This window comes from Marmota monax, unplaced genomic scaffold, assembly GCF_021218885.2.
Source record: "Marmota monax isolate L192 unplaced genomic scaffold, Marmota_monax_Labrador192_F-V1.1 WCK01_AAM20220418_F8-fsc00126, whole genome shotgun sequence".
NCBI classification, from domain to species: domain Eukaryota; kingdom Metazoa; phylum Chordata; class Mammalia; order Rodentia; family Sciuridae; genus Marmota; species Marmota monax.
The window spans coordinates 3494129-3515965 of record NW_026695245.1 but is presented as its reverse complement, the minus strand read 5'-3'; the positions used below and the strand labels follow the sequence as shown (position 1 = coordinate 3515965).

The 21837-nt window shown below is 38.7% G+C and overlaps 1 protein-coding gene and 1 non-coding gene across 2 annotated transcripts in view; one reads left to right on the top strand and one right to left on the bottom strand.

Annotated features, from left to right (window-relative positions):
- Ttc39c (tetratricopeptide repeat domain 39C) overlaps positions 1-21837 on the top strand; it is a 101593-nt gene that overhangs the window by 54812 nt on the left and 24944 nt on the right. Inside the window, exons 5-6 of the mRNA XM_046433624.2 lie at positions 8468-8822; positions 10482-10650. Of these exons, the coding sequence (XP_046289580.1) occupies positions 8468-8822; positions 10482-10650 (524 nt within the window). The remainder of the gene's footprint in view (positions 1-8467; positions 8823-10481; positions 10651-21837) is intronic.
- On the bottom strand, positions 19646-19749 carry LOC124086056 (U6 spliceosomal RNA). The gene has a single exon (XR_006849698.1). It is a non-coding gene; the product is annotated as a U6 spliceosomal RNA (small nuclear RNA).

Below are 21837 nucleotides of genomic sequence, written 5' to 3'. Positions count from 1 at the left end.
TTTATGTAGATATACTACTTTTTCTTTGTGGGAATCAAGTTGTAATGCTCATCTTTAAAGTGAAATCTAACTGGTTTAAATTTAAGTTTTTCAGGAAATTGTTATTAAAGGCCAGAGCACCTTCAATGGTTTTAAGTATATTAGGACATGATTAAAGATCATTAAAGATTTTCTAATACACTTGAATGACCAGCATGGTAACAACTTTTAATAGGGGTTATCAACTGATTTCTTAATTAGTTTGTCCAAGACAATTTTTTTCTAGGCTTTTGTAGCTTTAATTTCTTAAGTGAAATAGACTCAATGAGTCTCTGATAGCTTGCTGTAAGAGTATGTCTAAAATTGACCTAATTCTTTCCCTACTGTGGTTCTGTGTCTCTTGGATCCTTGCAGCAGAAACCTGCCACTTTGGTAGACAGGATTTACTTGGCAAAAAATGAAAATTCAAAAAGAAAATTAGTTAAAATTCACAGTCAGAAAAATATTTTCTCCCCAAACTTGAATGAAGAAGGATGTGTCTGCTACATTATAAGTACATTTTTCTTTCTAGACAACCAGAAACCAATATATCCCCCCTCCTTTTTCTTCTCTTTCTTGCTCTCTTTACCTGTCTGTCTCATACTTGAAAATGTTTTGTTTCTGTTTGGCTCAAATTCAAAGTGGAATTTAACTTTTAATTTGGCCTCTAAAATTTGGGCTTCCTAGAATTTATCTTTTTTTTTTTTTTTAATATATCGTATGAGGCACTTGTACCATTTCTTTTGGTTCATTTCTTTTTCTTTAACCCTCTTCTCGTGACTCTCTCAAGACCTTGTTTACGTGATTGACAGCCCCTAGCCTGTATGAATCTTCTATAATGCAGTAAGGTAAAACCCCAAATCAGCTCCACACTGATTTGGATATAAAAGAACACAGAGCTTATCTGGCGCTCTTTGTTCAAGACAGGGACTCTGGTTTTTCTATGATTTTGTACATTATCTTCCTGATGCTCAAGAACTCTTTTAAGGAGCTAATTTTAGCCATTAAAAAAAAAATCTGCTCAAAGAGAAGGGTAGCCTGGTGTAAGGTCACACACCTGTTGTCCAGCTCCTCAGGTAGCTAAATGAGGCTGGAAAGGATCACTTGAGTTAGAGAGAGGTAAAATCAACGCACACTTAAGTATAAAAATATGTCAAAAGTTAAAAGTGAGCATATCTGTCCTTCATTTGCTCATTCATTGATCATTCAGCAAATAATTACAGAGCTCATAATGTGTGGTAAGCACAGACCATGGACCCTGCCCACGTGAAGTTACAGGCAGCAGAGCATATTATTTATTTTTAAATTATTCTGATTATAAAATTGCTAATATCTTATTATAGAAAATTTTGAAAAAGTAAGTAAGTGCAAAAGAAAGCAAGCCATCATCTGTAACTACTCCCAAGGAATTATTCTTTATTGCAAATAATGGATTTTAAGTTTTCTTCTCTATAAAAATAGAGACTTTTACAAAATTGAACCTGTATTCTTTTGTATCTAACTTTTCCCTCTTAGATTATACTTTGAATATTTTTCTATGACTTAGTTTCATAATATAATTTTAAATAATAGCGTTATTAGTTTATTATAGGGATAGGCTATAGTTTACTCAATTCCGTAGACATTTGAGCATTCTTTTTTGTGTATTTTTTCTTATTAGTGAAGCTGAACCTATTTCTGTTTTAATCAGTTGATTAATTTTTGTGATGCTGGTGGACATTTTGCTACTAAGCTACATCTCTACCCCCACCAATTCCCATTTTTGGTGTGTGGTGCAGGAGATGGAACCAGGGCCACATTTGTGCGAGGCAAGTGCTCTACCACTTAGCCACACTCCAAGCCTTTCCATTCCATTCTGTTTTCAGTTTGCCATTATAGCTTTTACACATTCCTCTAACAGTTTGATATGAAACAATTACTTAATCCCACTTACTATATATATGTAGCATCATTCTTGATGTTTCCTGAAGCCTTAGGTTTTATTAAATGTGTTATTGGTATTGAAGTGAACTTCTCACAGGCTTAAGAGCCTTGGGTCCTAATGAATTTATGTAGTATCAGTTTGCTTTTTGAATAGTTACACATTTGTTTCAAATAAGCAGACAAACATAACTAACATGTGCTTCTTTTACTTTTCAAATAACTGCAAATAATTTGTTGTTGGAATCCATTTCTTAGAAAACACTTTATGTAGATACTTTTCTAGAAGTATCTACCAGGGATGTGAGGGAGCACACCTGGTTGGCACACACTAAGCTCTGGGAGAAGATGAGTCAATAGTTGTTTTTAGTGCTTCATACTTTTTGAAGAGGGTTTACCTCATTTGAATTTCTTTATAACATATTGCCCCACCATCTCATCTTTCCTCATTTTCCCATGCTACTTTCTCTTTAGTTATTTTGTGATCCAAGAGTGTTTTTATTTCTCCAGGGAGAATATATTGCTTGTGTAATAAGGAATTGTTTTTTAAACATATTTTGTGGCACTGGCCACCTGAGTTTATCTTCGTTTCCCTTTATTTCCTATTGGATTTGAAGATAGGGCCCATATCTTATGTTCTTGGCATGATGAACACTCAGCTACTTTCCTTCCTTTCCTGGGAGAACTGAGAGTGAGTGATTTGGTCAAGGTTGACTGATTTGCAGAGCTTGTGAGCTATGACAGACTAGGACCAAAGCCATGGTTTTCTTATTTCATAACCAAATTCCTAGTGTTAATACTTTTGCCCATCACTTCAATCTGGTTATTTGTGTCACCACATGGCCCCAAACCCTGTGTTTCCCAAGGCATTTTCCTCATATCTCCCAATGTCCAGTGGCACGAGCCCCGGCATAGAGTAAAGCCTACTGCCCCTTCACTCCCCTCTCCCTGCCATAGTCTCTGCACAACCCCTGAGGCCATCTTCCTGACGCATGTTACATGTGTACTGTAGACACTTAACTGTCCTGCACTGACCACAGGGTAGAGTCCAAGTCCCTTCCTTGAGTGGCACGTAAGAACTTGCCCGCTCCTAGGCTCCTGCTGCCTACTGTCTCACCTGGCTGAGTGCCGCAGTCTGGCTGGGCACAAATCACGAGCCGCTCAAGCAGGAACAAACTTTATTTCCTTGCCTACTCCCTGGGTCCCCTTGGCTGCTGCTGCTTGTCCACACTGCCTCTCAGCTTGGAACACCTCTTCCCCTTCCTCCTTCTCTCTCACCTAGTCAAGTGCAGGCCAAGCCTTCCTCCTTCCTCATTGACTCCATCAGTCTAATTTTATCACTCTATTTATACATAAATTACATAATCAATTACAGCTGTTATCACACAACCATACCCATTTTTTACATGTCTGCCAAAACATAAGACTGTAAACTCCTTGAGAGCAGGGATTGTGCTGGTCTCCCTGCTGTTTTCCCTGTTTCCAACACACATGGAGCTAGTAGAACACATCGGATGCTGTGTGAGATGATGGGTGCTGATGCCCCAGAGACGAATGGGAGGCAGCCCTTGCCTTGAGGGAACCCATGATATAGCAAGGGGAAATGATGGCTAAATAAATTCTATTTCAGGGAGATACCATAGCCAGCAGACATTAGGTTAGTCCTAGAGATTACTTGGGGAGTGAGCCAGTCTGATCCTTTGGGAAGATCGAGAATCCCCAATTCTGTCCCTGAGCAGAATTAAGAAGAATCAAAGTTTATTTCCTTCTTGATGTCCTTGATACTTGCTTTGGTGCCTCTGCCTAGCACATAGTGTGTTTCTGTTCAGAGAATTAAAGGGAAGAATGGGGGAGGGATGATGTCATTCAGGAAAGAAACTGGGAGTAGAAAAGCAAGTCGGATAGAAGTCTGTTGACTGGGGGTGAAGATAATGAGGCGGTGGGCTGACTGGTGAAAACAGTATCATCTTTTGTCCTCAGTGTCTGTCATTTGGGTCACCAGAGAGACAAGGCTGTACTTACCCTTTCTTATGGGGTTATCCAGTTTCGTCGTAGGACAAGTAAACAGATGGAATGTGGTGGATGGTGGGTGCTCTCATCAGATACCTTCCCCCTGCAAAAATTACAAAATTCATTGCAAGATTAATTTAGTGCACCTTGACATTTTTGTTTCCCAGGCAACCCTTGCCCTTTCCCGGAAGGACTTCCACCTATGTCTTCTCCATGACTCCCAGTGGATTGATGCCTAAATCTATTATCATAGGGCAAATGGTGTGTTCCTATCCTCTCTGCCTTCTTCTGCAGGCACAGAAGGATCACCATGGCTGAATGATTTATACTGACCTTTCAGAGGAGGCTTTGGAAGGCCACACAGTGTGTGACTATTGAATACTGTGTTGCCTGCATGTTGGGAAGCAGGTACTCACTGGCGTCATTGCTAAGTCTAGCTGACCACAGGCCCCTCCTACAGAGCTGGATCATGCTGTGCTCTGACTGGGATTCACTTAGCACCACCTTCTCCAAATGCACCACAGTGTTTGGGACCAGGAGTGGGGCAAGTCCCTCTGCAAAACCTATTCCAATATCAAGTTGAATGTAGAAAGTTGTAAAAGCAAAACAATCCTCTGTTTGCATGTTAACTTTGTTTTGGACATATTTCAGTTTATAGTCTTTGATGTAGTCCAAAACCCTGGGTTTCATTTCCCTGGTTCAAATTAAGGCTCTTCAAGTTGCTGTGGATTTTAATATGGGATTTTTAAAATGGTAGTAAGGTGCCTATCTTAGGCATGAAATTAAAAATAGGTTTAATTCATTTCATTTTTATTCTGTAAGAATGAGGGTTTTGTGGGGGGCTTGTTTTATATTATTAACTAAGTTTCATGCAGTGAGGACTTGATAGATTTTTATGTCTGTTTTCAGGGCTACTGTTCTTTTCTCTAATCTTCGTCTGAGATCTGGATTGTTACAGCTGATTCCCTTCAACCCCAGTGTTAGAAGATGCCCTATCTCTCTATAGCTGGTGCTCATTCCTCAGTTGGACTTAAACCCATTGGTCCTATTGTGTCTCCTGCTTCACCTGCCATTGTTCTTCAGTGTCACACTCTTCTGCCCCTCTCCTAGGATGATGCCTTTTCCTGCATTGAGGAAGAGAGTTAAAAATTTCCCTCCAAATTTCCAGTTAGGGATTGGGGTGGGAAGCAGTGAAGTTTTCTACTGAAATCCTACAATGCTTCATTTGGCATTTTTACATGTTTGTTGTGTGGAAAACAATTTAATGACAAAAATAAATTAAAAAGAACCATTCACTCAGACACTTAGCTTGGTTTATTTTCACTTTTTCTACGTATGACCCAGGTACATACATTCATATAATTTGTCTTATATTGCATGAATTTTTAACACTTTTTTACGTTTTAATTTTATTCAGGCATTTGGAGGGCTGGAATTTTAAAATAACCTTTTAAATTAGTTTTATAGTTCTTTTGTGTCCCTTAGATGCCACCATAGTCCCTGGCATATAATAGGAACTTTATCAATAGCTGATAAACATGTTTAGGATTTTGCAGACTTTCTTTTTCTTTCATTTTTAAAATTTTCAAGCCAGTGACTATTTATTTTCAGTTAGATCTCAATTGCTTTTCTTCTTAAGAGTATATGTTTCCCATTTCTTTTCTTTTTCTCCTTTTTTAAAATTATACATTTGGCTTTTCTGATCATAACTGAGAATCATCTTTCTTGTTTGTCAGCATGTTGGACCAATCCAAATGCTTGAAATTCCACTGTGTTAGTATATGAAGAAGTTTTCTCTTCCTATAGTACTTCCACGTTGGAGGGGGAAGCCACTGAGCCTTAAAGAACATTTGTCCCATTTCTCTTTGATTTACCTGGATCGGTTCCTAAAATGTAGTTCTGTATAAGCAGTGACTACTTCTGTTAAATTGAACTAAATAAGAAGATTGTTTCAAACATGTATTGCTTTTGTAATTGTAAAATTATGAAAATCATTTCCTTTAAACCAAACTTTTATAGACTAATTTGTTTCACTTGTTCATTCAATTTTGTATCATCCTTTTCAATAGATGTAGACTCTAGGACATTAACTACCCAAACTTGGAAGATGATTGTGTTTTCAATTGTGATCCCATGGGAAATGTGGCCATCATTTGTTGGAAAATTGATACATTTAAGTAAAATAATAGCTTTCTAGTATGTATTGGGGGGTTTCCAAGTTCTTCCTGAGGTTTGAGGAATCACAAGGAGGATTCAGGACTCAGCATGCAGTTGTACTCAAAACTGCAATTTTTTAAAAAAAAATTGTTGTTTTTAGGTATATGTGATGGGGCTGATCTTATAGGCATTCCCTACCTTGCAATCCAATTCTAAACCCCCAGAAGGAATGCAGGCATTTGTTATAATCATGGTTTTTAGGCAACAGCAAGCCACTCTCTTTTAGTTCTGTGAATGATAAGAACCCCATCCCAGGTCCAAATTCCACATCCAGCCAAGGGCCTATGTTGTCAGCAGGCCTTTTAGAGGATAGTAGGCAGGGCTAGGGAGCTAATTCTTTTCTAAACATACCATCTAGTCATAGCTCACATTCAATTCAGGGATTGAGAGTTTATAAATCATATTTTATTTTATATCATGTACTTTCTGAAATTGAAAAATAACCTTTTAAAAATCTGTTTTCCTGCTGTTCCTCAGGGTCTGGAAGTCTGGGTTAGTTCATGTTTTTCATTTGTGCAGGAATGTCAGGGTCATGGTATCATTTGTGGTGCCACCTGGGTAAACTCTCTTCTGTGGTTATAAGGGAGTTTCATTTTACAGAAAATTCTCTACAGAAAACCTCAAAAAATGTGGCAATGATGTGTGTTGGCTTCTCATTGCTATGACAAAATGCCTAAGAAAATTGTCTTATAAGGAGAAAAGATTTATTTTAGCCCACTGTTTCAGAGGTTTCCGGTCGTGGTCACTTGACCTTGTTGCATTTCATGATAATCAGAAAGCAGAGGGAGAGGGAGAGGGGGAGGGGGAGGAAAGGGGGAGGAGAAGCGGCCAGGGTCCCAGTATCCCCTTCAAGGGAAAGCTTCCAGAGATTAACTTCATTCCATTCATCTCCACCTTCTGAAGGTTCTGCCACCTCCAGGTATCTCCACAGAACAGGGGCCAGGACTTTAACATATGGGCCTTTGAGTGACATTTAATATCTAAAACAGGATGCACATTGTGGCTGAAGGGGTGACTGAGGAGTCCCTAAACAGACTGAAATAGTCACAGGTGGTTGGTAACCCCACTCCATGTGAGGGTGAAAATGTCCACAGAGGAGGGATGAATGGCAGAATGCCAAGAGCCTGCTAGAGGGGTTCAGTGGGCTTGAAGAGTGCTAAATCCTACATCTTGACTCCTATCCTTGAAGGTCTTCCTTGTGATACATTTTCAAGAGGGCTCTCTCTACTAAGGAAAATTGGCCTAATGGGAAATAATGGAAGCAGCTTTAAAAATAACAGGTGAGATCAGGTGCAGTGGCATATTCCTATAATCCCAATGACTCAGGAGGCTGAGGCAGAGGATAACAAGTTTCAAGTCAGCCTCAGAAACTGAGTGAGACCCTATCTCAAAAAATTATAAGGGTTGGGGTTGTGGCTCTTCGGTAGAGTGCCCCTGGGTTGAATCCCCAGTGCTGAAAACAAAACAAATAGATTGTCACCCTCTGGTATGGAGTAACTTACTGTCTTCCTCCCTGTTCACTGTGGATCTCTCTAGGCTAGGGCAGTGGGTTAGCGCCATGGTCATAGACCAAACAAATCCACCCCAACCAGATGTTAAGCCACACAACAGGCATCAGGTCTAGGTGAATTGGGGATTCTTTGCATTTAACATGAATTTTTTTTTTTCTGCAATAAACTGGCCATTTGTTTACCCAGTAAATGTCAATTAATTATTTTTATTTGCGTGTAATATTTTTTTTGGCAAGATGCTCAAAATACTTGGGTATAAATTTAGCAGTGAACTAGACTTAGAACTTTCTTTTAAAGGAATGAAAATATAGGGTAGGCTAAACAAATAAAAGACTTATACACACACACACACACACACACATATATATATATATATAAAATATATAATGTACATATGTAATATATAATATATATATTTCTTGCCAAGTGGTTATGCAGTGTAGTGAAGGAAGATCAACAACAAATAAGAGATTTAAGAAAGCACTGCAAAGAAAACTAGATGCAGGGCTGGGGTGTGGCTCAGTGGTAGAGCAAGTATAAGGCACTGGGTTCGATCCTCAGCATCACATGAAAATAAAAAAAATAAAATGAAGGTACTGTGACCAACTACAACTAAAAATATTTAAGAAAAAATAAAAAAGAAAACTAGATGCAATGATAGCTAATAATTTTAATGTGTTTAATCAATTCTGCTTGATTTTCAGGTTGTTTTCCAATATCTTTTATTGTGTGAATGCAAAAATTGTTTCTAAGGCCGGTTTTCAAATGCTTTTCTCTCCTTCTCTTTATAGCTTACATTAAAGGTGGGTGGATCCTTAGGAAAGCCTGGAAGATTTACAATAAATGCTATCTGGACATCAATGCCCTTCAGGAGCTGTATCAGAAGAAGCTAACTGAAGAGCCTTCGACTTCTGACACTGCAAATGATAATCACATTGTGGCTGAAGGGGTGACTGAGGAGTCCCTAAACAGACTGAAAGGTGCTGTTAGCTTTGGATATGGCCTTTTTCACCTTTGCATATCCATGGTGCCCCCAAACCTGCTCAAAATCATCAATCTGCTGGGGTTTCCTGGAGACCGCCTGCAGGGGCTTTCTTCACTGATGTATGCAAGCGAAAGTAAGGACATGAAGGCCCCTTTAGCTACGTGAGTAGCTATATTGCAATGCTTTGGTAGATAATATAGTGTTGAAAGTAAGTAATCGACAAGCAAAATCTTTAAAGGAAACTTCAGGAAAAATACGGGTTGGTTGACGCGATGCTGTGCCTTACGTCTTTGAATGCAGCACCAAGCACAGCGCTCTGTGCTGGTGGCGGTAGTTATGGGGTCCTGTATTTTAAACAGGTAAAGCGACCTTATTTACTCTCCACTAATTTTATAAGCCAATTTTGTGACTTTGACCACAGTCACGAAGATGCACGATCCTGATTTTTTTTAACTCAAGAGGTACAAATTTGATAAGCCTTTTCTGTGGCTTAGAAATTTTTATTCCTATAAAGAATCTTCTTATTGGATAATTTTCTTTCGTGGTTCTAGCTGGTCTGTTGGTCCCTTGTGTGACTTGGATATTTTGTGCTATTCTGCTCTATTGAGTCATTTTATGTTGCTCAGTGTAAACTTCCATGACAAGTCAACCTGCAATTTGAACAGTTTTACCAAACACCAGGTGTTCTTTGTCTGATATGATGCCACTTGTCAAAATTTTCCAAGCAGAATGTTGATATCACAGCGGACCTTAGTTAGATGATTCTTACGCATGTGAGTATTGAGGAATTTGGATGATAGCTCTTAATCTGTTGGAAGTTACTTAAAAATGATTATTTTTCATTTGAAAATATTTGTGCCTCCCCAAACTCATTAAATTACACAGTGGTCCTTTATTAATTTGAATTAACAGATTGATAACTTGTGATCATTTCTCTGTTTATATCTTAATATTATTTCATACTCATTTCTGAGAAATAAATGAATACATTTTAATTTAATTTAGATTAGTATGATCTCTGTGATAGAATTTATGAGCACACTGGAAGCTTACATTTCCATAAAAATATTTGCCATGCTGGCTAAACATTTTTTTTCTGTTCATTAAAGCAGATCTTAAGGACTCTGTTCTGTTTGCCTAAATTTAACATGACATTTCTCTTTAATGAGTTTGAAGTAAGGGAATTTTAAATAATTTATTTATGTATGTGTGTGTGTGTGTGTGTGTTTGTTTAAATTGAACATCTTTGAGGGCTGGAGAAAGGGCTATTAATCTGTTCCTCTCACTTATTTCAATGCAATGTGACAATATTTGTGACTGTGGATTCTTATTTAATAAATGTGGATTCTGAGGCTGGTATCCTAACTTTTGTGAACACAAGAGAAAGCCACATTTTCCTTTCGCAAAAAGTGAAAGCTTTTACTAAGAGAGGACAATAAATTCATGATGACAGGTTATGGTTCTTAATGTGGCCACTGATGACTGAGATATGGAATTCAGAAATGTACATGTCATATCTTCAGCCATCCATCCATCTAGAAGGCTAAATGCTTCTATTGCCCTCTCCCCTGATCTGATGGAAGGGGGGAATATGCTGATTTATACTTTGTGCTGAAGTAGCAATTTCCCAAATATCGATACCATTAAGATGGGGGAAATGTGCTCTGATATTATTTTATATTACATAGTAAGTTTTTTTTGGGGGGGTGTAGTAAAAGAACACATACTGATTAAAAAACAAAACAAAACAAAAAACAAAAAAACAGAAACAGTCCAAGAGAAATTCTGTTGTTCAGTGTCCCTGCTCTCTCCCTCTGCAGATTAGCTCTGCTCTGGTATCACACTGTGGTTCGCCCGTTTTTCGCCTTGGATGGCAGTGATAACAGAGCGGGCCTGGATGAAGCGAAGGAAATTCTTCTCAAAAAAGAATCTGCATATCCAAATTCTTCCCTCTTTATGTTTTTCAAGGGACGGATCCAACGATTAGAGGTATCGTACCTTCCTCGTCTTTTTAAAATAAAGCTTCTGATGATCAAAACTCCTCTATCTATCTGCTTGGGGGCCAGTATGGATGAGCCACAATGTCCTAGGCCCAGGAACATTTTGTTTGTTTGCCTTTCATTGCATTATTGCTAAGGAAGACTCTTCCAGGAACCCAGGATGTTAGTCAGTTACCTTCTGTTCAGGGGACGTGGGCAAAGCAAGGGTGACGTTCCTCATTGGTTATGAGGCATGATTGGTGTACTCGAAGCATAAGGCATGTGAGCGTTATTAACTCTCTCAGATTTAGAACACAAAATACAATTTTTTCCCTCTCTGACTTACTAACAATCTATTTCTAAATTTTGATCCTAGCTAACAATTTATATAAAAGTTTTACTGCCTTAAATGTCAGGATAGCATCAGCTTTGAAATAACAGTAGCTTTTATCAGATTTTCATGTGCTTCATTTGGCTAGGTACCATGCCAAGAGTGGTACACACACTATCCCATTCGCTTCTCAGAACAACCCTGTGCATAGATACAAGACTGTCATCTGCCTGTTACAGAAAAGAAACGCAAGGGTCTGAAGGGTTGCCAGTAATTCCCCGAGCTTCCTCAGCAAGGGAGCCCCAGTTGTCCCACTCCAAAGCCAAAATATACCCTGGCTTTTTTTGAGTTCCACTTCTCCTTTGCATCTTTATCTGCTTGCTCAGAGGCATGAAGGTTTGTAGAAAAATGAAAATAGAAGAGATTCATCATCCACATGAAAGAAGGTGGCTGTTAGACTGCATGCCCCACCCATTTTCTTACCAGTCAGTAGCAGTGAATCAATTTAAGGTTTTAACATCCTGTTACCGAGGCACTCCGCCAGAGTCGGCCCCTAGCAAATCCCAGAAGTACTTTTGGATATTTTTTTTTTTCCTGAGGAATGATGTCACAGGCACAAAGAAGGCTCATTTTTTTTGTGTGTGTGTGGAGTGGGGTGGGTGCATAGTGGCGGGTAAATGACTTCTCCAGTCATTTTCTTTTCCTTTTATGAAGTGAGTCCTTAAGTCTGAAGACTCTGCAGAGCAATTCTCTAATTTTCCAAGTCCTCTCTATGTATGTGTGTATTTGTATACACATAAATATGTCACAGGAAAGCAGGGAGCTGAAATTCCAAACCTCCATTTGTGTGTTCCAATGAAAGAAAATTTAAAGTCAGACACCAAGAGCCAAGGAAGAAAACTCTATTATAAGGAAAATTGAGGTGAAAATAAAGTAAAAGCAAAGTGAGGCTCAAGCAGAGACCCTCTCGAGAGAGAGTGGGCTGTGTCCATGCAGAGAACAACACAGGAGACTACACTGTCTCCAAGTTTCTTACTGTTTAATGTTGACCAGGAGAGCTGGGGACCACCTTCTGTGCTCTTTGCCAATCAGGTGTTCAACTCCTCCTTCATGTCAGGCAGTGGAGTTTTTAACCTTAGTTGGTCCTCTCCAGAGCTGTCATGGTGGCCATACTATTTAGGGGGACTTTGATTACAAGTCAATCCCATGTTAATGTAGGCACTGAGGTCAATAGCTGGTCAGAAGTTACCTTAGTGCGCCTGCACTACCAAAGGAATCTTCCTTTCCAGACCTCTAGCTGTAATACCTAGCTTCACAACAACATCAATGGACACTGTCAAGAGTTAGTCCCATTAATCCTTTTCTTTTGACATATGTTCCTATTAGCTCCTTTGCTTCTGTTTATTTTCTATAAATTAACTACACCATTTGCTTTCTCATCTATTTTGAAAGTAGTTTAAAGAAGACCCTAAAGTAATGTAAAGAACCACTTGTGAACTTTCCTGCATTTTACTGCTCTTTGGTAGCTACTACCTAATAGTTATACACGCACCCCCCCCCCCACACACACACACGAAGGTATATTTTAGAGGTTATACTAATAGTTTATAATTGGAACATAGTACAGAAAACTCACTAGGATCTGTTTATTTAAATCTATGTCCAAGTTATTTTTCTTCTGAATATCTTGAGACTCTTTTTCTTTGCATTCAGCTTTTTAAGTCTGTGGTTGTATTTCTCCCTCTTTTTCTCTTGCTCTAAGCAGCATAGTTCTGACCCATCTCTTATGTAGTCAGGCTATTAGTTAGTCTCCTTTTTTTTTCAAACTCCATGTTGTGGCCCTACTTGTAAGGAAAGATGTCCAGGTTCTCAAAGTTTCTTACTCCCTAGAGTGTGCAAGAGGAACTATGATGCAAAAGGAAATTTTGAACTGACTAAGCCTTCTCACTCCAGTGAACATTTCTGAAATGAAAGTTGAGTGCAGGATGAGTTCTTTCTTAGATTTAAATTTTTTAAAGGGCAAACATACTTTTTTTTTTTTTTTTGTACCAGGGGCACTTAACCACTGAACCACATCCCAGCCCTTTTTAATATTTTATTTAGAGACAGGGTCTCATCAAGTTGCTTGGGGCCTCACTAAGTTGCTGAGGCTGGCTTTGAACTTGCGATCCTCCTGCCTCAGCCTCCCAAACCACCGGGATTACAGGCCTGTGCCACTGTGCCTGGCACTGCATTCCTGTGACATATTAATATGTATACAAACACATACATATATTTTGAGTAGTGATGAATATCATGGTACAGGTTGCTCATCCTTAATCCAAACATCCAAAATCTGAAATGCTCCAAAACATGAAACATGTTGGACATCAGTACAATGCTGCACATGGAAAATTCCACACCTCACCTCATGTGATGGGTAGGTAGTCAAGATATAGGAGCACGATAAGTATCATATCATTACCTTCAGGCTGTGTGTATAAGGTAGATATGAAACGTACACGAACCTTGTGTTTGGACTTGGGTCCCATCCCCAAGATACCTCATGTGTGATTTTGTTCACTAAAGAAACTAAGCTAGTGTCATAGGCTGCACCTGCTTAAATTGTGCGTATACACATGTGTGTATTCACACAGGTGTGTGCATGCATTCACACATATACATTAACATAAACGTTCCCAAACTTGAAATTCAAAACTCAAAACACTTTGGTCTCAAGCACTTCAGGTAAGGGATACCCAGCCTGTCCTAGATATGGTGTTCAACAGAACTTTGCTGACTGGGGGTGAGAACCTAAAATTTACAGTCGTGTGCACCACAGCCGCAAGGCATCGTGACATTAGGTATTTATTAGAATTCTCTTCCTTTACTGCTCTGATGAATGAAGATTTTGTATTGTGCTTTGAAGTTGGTAAATAGGCATGCCAAAGTCAGGATTTATATTTTGTTCTGCTTGCCACTGCGTTAATTTTTCATTTTAAAATGAAAATGCTTAACTTATAGTTCAATCAAAAACTGCCCCTCCCCCCAAAAAATTCTTAAAATGTGACATCATTTTAGTTTGTGCCACAATTCATTCCTGTAAGGGGTGGAATAACACTAAGAGTAGGTGATCGTTCATTGTTGTTGGAATGGTTCTAGAAATAAGGGAGCCATGACTCCACAAAGCCTTCTCGTAACTACGGTTTGGGGAGATACATGGTCCTCCCTGTGGCTCTTAGTAAGTAATTCCTTCTCTTTAAGAGTAGACAACTGCAACCAGAGCGCAGGTGGCAATGCTGGAACTGTGTCCCTGTGAAGCAGCTTGCTCACTTGACTGGTATTTGGTTTGAAGAGAAAGGACATGAGATCTGTGACTGCTCTTGTGTGGGAGCCCCAGGGCTTGGCAAAATGTGAGGAGTGTTTCTGTTGGTCTCTTCCCCAAAGCCCAGAGGATGAATGGGTTTTAGGGCTTTCTTGAAATGCAATTGTTGTTATTCTCCTCAGGGTACCCAGACACTGGCCTTTCATGAATCTTCCCAAGTAGGAAGATTGTGGCACCCTTCATTTGCAGGTGAGAATCTCTGCCCAGGGAGATTCTCTAGTCAAGGGCTTTTTGTAATGCCTCTAAAGCCCTGCCTCTGATTTTGTAAACATAGGGCTCTGTGGATGAATTTGCTTGCAAAGAGCCTTTTTTCTTGTCAGCAAGCATTTAGATGAGTGATTGGACCCCATGGGGACTTTTATCAATGCACACAGAACGTGGTCTCAGGCTCCAGTTTAAGCAGGTGCAGCCTACGACACTATCTTAGTCTCTTCAGTGCACAAAATCACTGAAGAAATCACACAGAATCCACTCAACTGTTTGAACAGCTGTTCTGGAATAAAGCTTCCCTTCGTCTAGGGTGTTTAGCTCAATAGGCACAAATCCATTTCCACTCTCCTATACTCACTATTGTGAGTCATGTGCTGTTTCCCACTTTCTCTTTTCATTTCATGAACAGTTTTTTTTTTTTTAAAAAAAACAACATATTTTTCCTTTCCTTGTTTGAGACTATTTGGAATCCTTATGGGAGGATGATTTCTTTAACAGATCTGTTCCTCCTGCCACTCACATAAACCTCCTTGTAGTGGCTTCACTAGGCTCTGCCGTGGGGATCTCCCTTGACACTGTGGTGTAGTTCTACCCCTCAGTGGTGCTCTTGCCCCTGAGCTGGTGAGTACAGGAGTTGTTGCCAGACTGCAGAAAGAATTCCCTGCCTCTCTTTTTCCCAGCACTTTCAACCTTCTCCACCCATTGGTGTTGCCTTACTACTTATTCTGTTTTCCCTGGCTCCTGCCATCTGACTTGTGTCATGCTGTGGTGAATGAGACAGTGCCTAGCATATGGTGGATGCTGTGTAAGTAACCCAGTGACCATTGTTAATCACACTGAGTGTGTAAGCCTGGGAAGAAGGGTATCACATTTTTCTTTTGGGGAGAAAGCATTTATAGGCCTCTGATTGGAAAAATGGATATGCAGGTAGCTATGGGGACTCCGGGAACTACATAGGTATTCACTGTTCTTTGAGTTTCCATTGATGCAAAGAGCTATTAGGAAGTTGACATATGGATTGTATAGTACCCTTAATCTTAAAATGTGAATTTGTAGATAGAGTTTTGAATTTTTTTATTTCTTATCCAATTAAACCTATGTAATACTAAGTTCATCAATATACAAGTGGTTAATGATTATCTTTTAAGTATTAGGGACAAAGTCTACATTTTGATCAAGTATTTTTATTTCTCTCTGGTCTCCTTGTTTTCTTTAAGCAATACAAATTTGCCCATCTTTCGCAAGTAACCGTGTGACCATTGTTAGTCGTACTAAGCATTTAAGCAAATATGTATATATATTTGGTTCTATGTGTATTTATACTCTCATATCTGTTTTTTATGGTGAGGCAACTTAGTGATGTAACTAATTTTTAATATTAGTCTATCTGTAAAAAATGCTCAAATATTTGCATAATGAAAGTCCTTGTAAAGTTAATGAACATAGTCAAATGAAGCTGCTATTATGCAAACATTTTGAGCACTCTTTTTTAAATTTAAATTTTATTTTATTTTATTTATTTATTTTGTAGTTGTAAGTGGACAGCATGCCTTTATTCTGTTTATTTTTATGTGGTGTTGAGAATCCAACCCAGTGTGCCCGCACACTGTCTTTGCACCTTCTGTCCCATCCATTATGTTAGAGGTTATCAACTGGGAGACCTTTTAAAACTGGGACTTTTTAAAAGCTGGCTGTAGAGCTTTCATTCTGTATTTTTATTAAGATAAAATTACATTTATTGTTGGTGCCTCTAAAATAAGTGGGAGTCTGTGTTGCTCTGTAACACATCATCCATTCATGGTCTGTCATGGATGGAAAAGTGGCTCTCGATCCCTGTGGTGATTCATTCATCAGATAAGGGAGGCTGCAGGGGACAGAGGGAGTAAGGGCCAGTGCAGTAGGGTCACATGCAGAGGGCCTGGCCTCTCTCCTTGTGCCTTCTGGTAGCAGCGTTTCTTTGCTCTGTTGAAGGGCAACCCTGGCTCTTGTGTTTGAACAGCATGCCTCGTCAGCATGATGTAATGTTGTTATTTATAGAATCAGGAAAAAGGCTACCGCGGGAAGAGAAATAATTCCCTGAAGTTCTGTTAATTGTAGTCTCCTCCTCCTCCTCCATCCTGTGTGGTTCTCTTAATTACTTGAGGCACCAAAAAATAGGGTTGCCATTTATTCTTAGACATACTGAAAAAAAATGAGAGATTGATTTAATCTGGTGTAAGGGAGATGGAGGATGTATTTGTCTTCACTTTCCAGTGAGATAGATCCATATTGTGTGATTTAATGGCTGTTCACTCACATATGCTAATAAGTAGAATGCACTTGCCTTTCTTTTAACCCTATCTTTACAGGCTGTGGGTTTGAAAAGCAAGTAGACGGCTAATGTTGATTTATATCCCTAAGCTTACTAAGTGTGCCTAAGCGGATGAGCTTCCTTTGCCTACATCAATGATTGTCCTACCCATAGGGGTCAGAGACTTAAGCTATTGCTTGGTGTCCTTGAGAGCAATGTTGCTAAACCCATTTTGCTGCTCAGCAACATTAGTGCTGAATTGCATGTGAGTGGGTTGTCACAGCATGTCCTGCATGCTACAGGTGACAAGGAGATTGTCCCATCCCAAAACACATATATAATAGTTTAAGATGCTAAGCAACTTCCTAAAAATAGCCCTGAAGTGATTAAGTTTTGTTTTATTTTTAGCTGTTTATTTTCATATTATTTTGTGGCCTTTAATATACATACAAGACTATGCATTTGTTTAGAAAGCTGATGTTTATATGAATTCACAGTTTTTATAAATAACTGGTATGCAGACAGACTATTTAGATTGCTGTTGTGCTAATTCTGATATTTTCCTCTTCCTAGGAAATTACTGTTGGGATATTTGATTGTTGTTTCCCCCCATATTTCATTGTGATAGTAAGTGATGCCATACGTATCTCTGCACAGTTTTCATTTTTTTCCTTGAGTTCCCTTGGATTACAGCTCCAGAGATATCATTATTAGAATCAAAGAGTGTGATCAGCAGAGTAGATCAAGCGAATCAGGGGAGGGAGGCAGGAAGGGAAAGGGAATGAGATTAATCAAATTGTATTATGTGCATGTATGAATATGGATCCCACCCTCATTAATTATAATTATAATGTACCAATAAAAAAATCATAGAGCATGAACAGTTCTGTAGCTCCTGCTAAATGATGAGAGATTACACTCAAGAAATAGTGGGCCACAGTATAACTACTCATTACTTCCTGTAGTCTGCCCCTATAGTTTTATTTCTGTTTATTTTTATGTCCATAAATGATGCAGATTGAAATGGGTTAAAGATATTTCTTTAAAATATTACCAAAAAGACATCCCAGTTCATGGATCAGAAGACTCAGTATCACAGGAGATGGTGTTTTAGTCAGCTTATTTGCTGCTGTGACTAAAGGGACAGAGCAGAACAACTATAGGAGAGGAAGAGTTTATTTGAGGGTTCACAGTTTCAGAGGTCGTAGTCCATAAAGACCAGCTTCATTTTCTGGAGCTCGAGATGAGGCAAAGTATCATGGTGGAAGAGTGTGGCAGAGAGAAGTGGCTTATCTGATGATCAGGAAGCAGAGAGAGAGAGAAAGAGAGAGAGAGAGAGAGAGAGAAAGTCCACTCTCCAGATACAAAATATATACCCCATAGCCATGGCCCCCAACGAACCACTTTCCTCTAGCCACACCCCACCTGCCTCCAGTTACCTCTCAGTCAATCCCATCAGGTATTAATTCACTGATTAGGTTAAGGCTATACCCTAATCATTTCTCCTCTAAACCTTCTTGCATTATCTCACGTGAACTTTTGAGGGACATCAGATCTAAACTGGAATAGATGGCATTACTCACTCCCCCATTGAGTTAAGGATCTTATACAAAATCCCAAGAATGACCCTGTCAAAATTGCAGCATGAGGTGGGAGGTTTAGCTCAGTGTAGGGAGCTTGCTTTCCTGACATGCACAAGACCCTCAGCTCAATTCTCAGCACTGGGCGGCGGGGGGTGGGGGTGGGGGAATTGCAATTTGCTTTTTAGCTGAAATGACAAACTAATGCTAATCTCAAGGGACCCAGAACAGCCAAACCAGTCTTGAAAAAGAACAAAGTTGGAAGACTCGTACTTCTTCATCTCAAAATTTACTGCAAAGTAATCAAGACAGGGTGGCATTGGCTTAAGAATAAACATGTAGATCAATGAGGGTCAAGAAAGGAACCTTGTATTTATGGTCAGTTGACTTGACAAGGGCGCCAGGACAAATCAATGGGCAAAAATAATCTTAGTGGTGTTGGAACAACTACAGATTCACATGCAAAAGAATGTAGTTGGACCTTTATCTCATCATACACAAAAATTAACTCAAAATGGATCATAGACCTAAGCATACAATCTAAAACTAACTCTTGGTTTAGGAAATAGATTCTTTTTTTTTAATTGATACTTACAGAATAGTGGGGTTCATTGTGGCATATTCATACATACATGTAGCGATTTGATTAATTTCAATCCCGAGTACCTCCTCTTGCTCTTTCCTCCTCCCTGCAGCTAAACCCCTTTCTTTTTTAAAAAAAAAAAAGTTTTATTTTTTTTTAAATATTTTATTTATTTTTTTTAGTTTTAGGTGGACACAATATCTTTATTTTACGTTTATGTGGTGCTGAGGATCCAACCCAGTGCCTCGTGCATGCTAGGCGAGCACTCTACCACTGAGCCACAACCCCAGCCCTAAACCCCTTTCCTTACCCTACTGGTCTGCTATCTTCATGAGGACCCCCAAGCTCCGCTTCTTTTCCCATTATTTCTCTCTGGCTTCCATGTATGAGGGAGACACATACAACCCTTGACTTTCTGAGTTTGGCTTATTTTCACTTACCATGATTCATCCGTTTGCCTTCAAATGACATAATTTTATACATCTTTATGGCTGAATAAAGCTCCATTGTGCATATATGCCACGTTTTCTTTAATTATTCATCTGTTAATGGGCACCTGGGCTGGTACCATGACTTGACTATTGTGAATTGTGCTGCTGTAAACATGTGTATGCATGTATTTCTTTTAGTATGCTGACCTTAATTCTAAAAATATGGAACATATAAAGTTGCATGTCTTCCTTGTACAGGGGCCGTGCTAATCTTTTCTGTATCATTCCAACTTTCGTGTATGTGCTGTGGAAGTGAGCATGAAGCAACAGTTTTTTACACATGAGGTCAAAAGCAGAGAGACCACAAGGGGAATAAAAGGTGGTTTGCTTCATCAAAAATGCACTTCTCATTGGCTGGGGTTGTGGCTCAGTGGTAGAGAGCTTCCCTAGCATGTGTGAGGCACTGGGTTTGATTCTCAGCACTACATATAAATAAATGAAAAAGGTAAAAGTCCATCAACATCTAAAAAAATTTTTTTTAAATGCACTACTTGTGCTACAAACAGTACCAGCAATAGGGTAAAAAAACAACTCAAAATGGGAGAAAATATTTAAAGGTTATATATCTGATAAATGACTTGAATCCAGAATATGTAAGCAGTGGTTACAAGTCAGTGATTAAAAAGACAAATAACTCAATTTAAAAATTGGATAAAGGATTTGAAGAGACATTTGGCCAAAGAAAATCTGCAAATGGCTGATAAACACATGAAATGATACTGGGCATCAAAAGTCATTTAAAAATGCAAATCAAACTGTGAGTTATTATTTCCCACCCATCAGGCCAGCTGTGATAAAAAAGGAGATGGCCAGGGGGAATGGGGGCAGGAAAAATGGTGGAATGAGATGGACATCATTAACCTAGGTACATGTATGACCGCTCCATCGTGTACAACCAGAGAAATGAAAAGTTGTGCTCCATTTGTGTGTAATGAATCAAGATATTGTGCTGTCATATATACCTAGTTAGAATAAATAAATAAATTAATATTTTTAGAAAAGGAGACAGTCAATAGCAAGAGAAATTGGAACCATCATTCATTGCTGGTAGTAACGTAAAGAGTGTGGCCACTTTGGAAAATACTTTGCGCTTCTCCATAATATGATCTTTTTCCTTTGGATATAAACTATTGATTCAGTCAAACAAATTTGATGACTTTTGAGTCAGAAATATTTCTTATATATTTTCCCAAGTTCTAAATGTGTAATAAAATCAAGAGTAACATTTATTGTATTTCTATCATGTTACTTTCATTTTGAGAATTATTATTATATTTAATTGTGGAAATTTTTAATGTACTTATATTATTGTAATAGTAATATACTTCATTTCTTCAGAAATGACACTTATCTTCCTTCCCAAACTGGGTTGCCTAGATTATTCTTATTTTTTAGATTGTAAACTGATGTTTTAAAAATGATCTTATTCTATTCTCATCTCTTGGCTTGCCTGAACCATGAGTGTGATTTATTTCTGATCCCTTCTATAATTCGGGAATACATTTCTGATTCAAGGGTATTTCTCTTCCTGTTATTGAGTTAAATTCTTAAATTAGATGAAATATGGTTTTTAAATGTTCTTGAACTCTACTTTCTTCTGTTTTAAAGGATTACATAGCTTTCATAATTGTAATTGTATGCCTTAAAAAGAATAAGTATACCATCATTGCCTTTAAGTATGTATTTATTTTAGCCATTTATTCTCTCGTACATATTAACTATCAGTTGATCAAATTCTGTATACTCTATGGAAATTCAAATGGATACTGTGTTTATAAAAGTATTTCTTTTCTATTGCTGAAGATTTCCCTTCCTGTAATCATGTCACCCTGTTTTTCTCCTGATTAGACTTTGTAATTGTTCACACGTGTTCGTCCTGTCTGTCCTATGCATAGTAGTACATAGGTCCAGAGAAGCTAAGTATGTGCAGGTGTACCTTCTTATTGTAGGATTAAAGGAAGCCCCTGAATTTAGGCTCTCTTAATCCAGTGCTCTTTCTCATACATCCCACTGCTTTTGCTTGCTAATAAATTACACATAGGTTTGTCTGATTCAGTTTGGCTGCTATAACATAATACCAAAGACCTGGTGGGTCGAACAATAAGCAATTATTTCTCACAATCCTGGAGACCAGAAGTACAAGATTAAGGTACTAAAAGTGGGAAGTGAGGTCCCACTTCCTGGGTTTCATTCACCATCACATTGAGGTTTAGGATTTGAGTGCTGGTGTGTTGGTTTTCTAGGGCAGCTGTAACAAAGTCCCTCAAACTGTATGCCTCAAACAACAGTTATGTTATTATCACAGTCCTGGGCTTAGGGTCGAAAGCCAAGGAGTCAGCAGGGTGGGT